The following is a 3,841-nucleotide window of genomic DNA, read 5'->3' as shown; positions in this document are numbered from 1 at the left end:
ATACTCCATCTAATGCATACGTTCCCCCTCACACACCCTCATACACAAGTTTGATCAGAACAAGTAAACAAGAACGGGGTACATAATATGCATCTACTTTCATAACTGAGAGAGTGGATTCTGTGACCGGGTGTATACGTGAGCACGCGTCCGTTGCTTGACACGTGGCACACCTAATGATTCCCTGTTAGAACCATTGTTGGCTAAACAAAGTCCATCAGCCCTAACATCCCTCCCAAAACGCGTAGGACCCACTTATTTGAATTCAAAAAAGTGGGCCAGGTTAAAAAAAATTCCAATGGACCCTACACTTCGGAATTCAAATTTGTGGGACCCAAAACACTTAAGGCCCCACTATTTTGAATTCAAATGACGGGACCCACCGGATTGGACCCTACATTTCGAATTTAAATTCTGGTGTGTCGCACTTCCTTCAGACTTTTTTTTTCTTCTTTCACTATCCTAACCATAGTGCAGCCATTACTCGCCATTGCAGGCAGCTAACAATTCCAAACATGCAATCTTTCACCACCATAAATTAACGTGGTTGCTCCGGGGTGATAGCAGGTATTGGAGCCTTGAATCACCGTTGCAAAGAGCGGACATTGAAAACTGCTTACTTTGGCGATAAGTTCGGTCGTCAAGAACGTAGTCAACGGCACACTTAACTTATCCTTAGTGTCTTTCAGCACAGCACGATCCGTGTCTAGATAGCACCGGACGTTATAGCAGATGCAAATTGCATGCATAAAATCGGTTGGATTCATGCATGATTTCACCCAGAACATAACATATACTACCATTTTACAACCTAGACGGACATGTGAGCTACATGAGCAGCGCAAAACCTTTGGTGCGCAAGAACGTTGGAGAAGATAAACAGTATAACACTTATTTTGTCCATATGCGCGGTATCTGTCCCATCCAGCTACTGCGATTTTTTTTTTCGTTGCAGCCGGTCAACCTGAAGAGTACAACAGATCGATGTCTGACGAACCCCGTGTCCATCAAGTTAGCAGTCACAAGATGTACTCTTGCACACACTGCACAATCATCCCTATCCTCCGCCAGATCACGTGGGATCTACTTCCCCTTCGCCCAGCGACCAGCAGCTGCTCATCCAAGAGCCGGCTCTGCCTCGATGTTCAACTGCTCGCCCGGATGCTCCCGATCTCGGCATCTACTCCACCTCCGGCTGCTTCTCCTCCGCCCAACTACTCCACTTCCACCCCCCAGCAACACCTGGCCCTGATCCCCCTGAAGCACCTGCAAATAGCAGCAAATAGCCAGCAGATTTTGACAGAGCAAATAGCAGCAGATTTTCAAGTTCAGTTCAGTGCAGTCAAGTCAGGACAGACAAACGTAAAAGAAATTTCTAGTTCAGATGTGAGAGCGAATTAATCTTTCACATAAGTACTAAAATTTCCACTTCATATGTGAGAAATATTAACAGATACACCACTAGCAGGTTGGATATAAGTTAAAGAACACACATGGCTCGCTTGGAGCTGTCATTCAAATAATTGAAGCAGTACTAGGCGCATATATGGAATGGAGAGTTTTGATTACATTAACAATTTCATTCCCTATAACCAGAACTAGGCCAAGACATAAGGGAACAATTTTCCATCAGCAAATAACAGAAACCTGGTCGCGGTAGTGGTGGTGGTCATCGTGCTGCTCTGATAAGAACTTGAAGTTGATGGCGTCCCGGTGCTCCCATGCGCAAGCGGCGTCCTCCCGCTACTCCGGTGCTGTAGGAGCCGTCGTGAGTTACTTTCAGTTTAAAGCACAGTATCAAAATCGGGAAGTTGATGAAGGTTCATAGTCCCCAATAACATGAATAATTATACACAAGGGTCAACAAGTTTGAATAATAAATCTTGGAAAATCTAGACATGAGTAAATAAACAACAATTCCCATGCATATATCACAGATCAAAGACGAGAGGTTTATTCAGGCCATGCTAATGGATGTCTAAACTGAATATGGATGAATCATATAGTGGTACTCCCCAATACAGTTTGATACTTTCATGTCTTCAATTAGTCCATTAAAAACAAGCTAATGCTTAATGCAAAAACAGTGACAAGGACACATAATTGAAACACTAATTGTAAAATTGAGTATTCAATAAAAAAGCAATTATACCTTTATGCATCAGACTGAAATCAGTTTCAGCTTTCGCTACCAAATGAATAACAAAGTTCAAACAGAAACCAATGAAAGAAGAAGAGATCGGGTACAAAATTAGGGAAAGAATTGGACATCACACAGACTGATTGTTGGAAGATACAACACTGATATGTTTTTTCGAAAATGGCAACACAACACTGATATGTAGGCCATCTAAACCTAAACAAGAATTGAAACACTGATTCTTGGAACAAAGGACATCCTATTGCAGAGCTGCACTCAGTTCATCTAGCAGAAAGCGGATGCTGTAATGGTTTTCCAATAAATTCAGTTGCAGCTGCGACCCATTTACACAATAGCATCACCAATCGGATGAACTGTGCTACAATCACAAGCTGAAGGCGTATGGGGATGAAATGGACATGCCGGATGATTGGGGGGCATGGAGATTACCCTGATTCGCGTCGTCTTGTTCTGGTTGCCGTCGAGCAGCTGCGCGACCTCGCGGCGCATCTGGCGCACTTGCACCATGCGGATCTCGCTGTTCCTCCTCACCCTTGAGGCAGACCAGAGGTGGAGCTCCATGACCTGATGCACGTCTCCCGTGACCAGGTCTTGAAGTAGAGGCGCGAGCTCCATGACCTGCTGCACGGCTCCGGGGATGAGGGGTCCGATGTCGTCGCCCGGGATGAGCGTGACGGGGAACGATGTGCCGTTTTCCGGGCGGGGGACGCAGATCCAGCGCCGGTTCTCGCCGATCCAGCGCCGGTGCTCGCCGATCCAGCGCCTCCGTCGCCCAGAAGCTCGTCGCCGGCGCAGAAATTTGCCACCTTTGATCTCTATATTTCAGGCGCACTCGAGGTGTGTGGGGATCAAGAGGAGGAGGAGAGAAAGTTTGTGGTGGGGAGCGGCTTGGAAGAGGCCGGTGATGGGGAGATGTGAGGAAGAGGACGGCGACGGCAGTATAAATGCTTACGAAATACGAACACGTAGTCACGGGTGAATCGGAGCGGGGCTGTTTTACATGGAATTTTCAGTACTTTGGCGCTAACTGCTTCAGTGCTAGCCGGACTTTTTCCCGACTTGGCGCCAAGCAATCAGGCACGAAAAAAAGCCCGCCAAAGATTCGGTAACGATAGGCGCTTCCAATAATTGTGAGGCGGGCCCTGCAGCACAGGACAAACAAACGATAAGACACAATCAAGTGGACATCAACCATTCCGCATAACCGAATCTCAATGCACATCATGTGGTATCTACCGCGTGCTCACGTATACACCCGGTCACCAGGCTTCTTCCGACTGAAACAAAACTATTGCAATCTCAAACATATATTAACTCATAAAAAGATCCACCACAAATGTATTGCATAGATGACCGTAATCATGTTCAACAGCTCATACAGTGCTAATTAGTGAAGCTGAAAGAGAGGAGAGATACACAAGTTACTTCCACAAACCCATAGTCCAGGGGTGGACTACTCCCTCTTTATCATGGTGACGATGCACTACAAGAAAAGTTGCCATGGCCGACGAAGTTGAAGTCGCGCCGTGGTTGCTGGTGCACCATGGCCGACGATTTTTGGTCCCTCCGTGGTGCATGTCAAAACTTTTTTTTCTCGTTTTTGAGGCCACCTAACCCGATGAAAGCGGCCAAAACGTCGCGTATGGTGGCCCGGGACGTGGTGCATCGCGAATTCTCGGG

The 3,841-nt window shown here is 46.6% G+C and overlaps 1 protein-coding gene across 3 annotated transcripts; it reads right to left on the bottom strand.

Moving 5' to 3' along the window:
• Positions 1–744: 744 nt before the first annotated feature.
• Positions 745–3,302, bottom strand: LOC127306086 (uncharacterized). 3 transcript variants are annotated; one of them, XM_051336688.2, is made up of 3 exons: positions 2,591–3,121; positions 1,648–1,754; positions 867–1,257 (listed from the first exon to the last, which is right to left on the bottom strand). In XM_051336688.2, exons 1-3 carry the CDS (start codon positions 2,774–2,776, stop codon positions 1,215–1,217), a joined length of 336 nt encoding a protein of 111 aa, XP_051192648.2. In that variant the 5' UTR covers positions 2,777–3,121; the 3' UTR covers positions 867–1,214. The 3 variants fall into 3 exon arrangements, 2 of the variants coding, with proteins under 2 accessions (XP_051192648.2, XP_051192647.2); XM_051336687.2 differs by having other exon boundaries at positions 867–1,266; positions 2,591–3,119; XR_007854428.2 differs by having other exon boundaries at positions 745–1,776; positions 2,591–3,302.
• Positions 3,303–3,841: the final 539 nt, after the last annotated feature.

The sequence above is a fragment of the Lolium perenne genome, chromosome 6 (genome assembly GCF_019359855.2).
Source record: "Lolium perenne isolate Kyuss_39 chromosome 6, Kyuss_2.0, whole genome shotgun sequence".
Lineage (NCBI taxonomy): Eukaryota > Viridiplantae > Streptophyta > Magnoliopsida > Poales > Poaceae > Lolium > Lolium perenne.
Note: the sequence above shows the minus strand (reverse complement) of the source record. Positions and strands in the feature narration are given on the sequence as shown.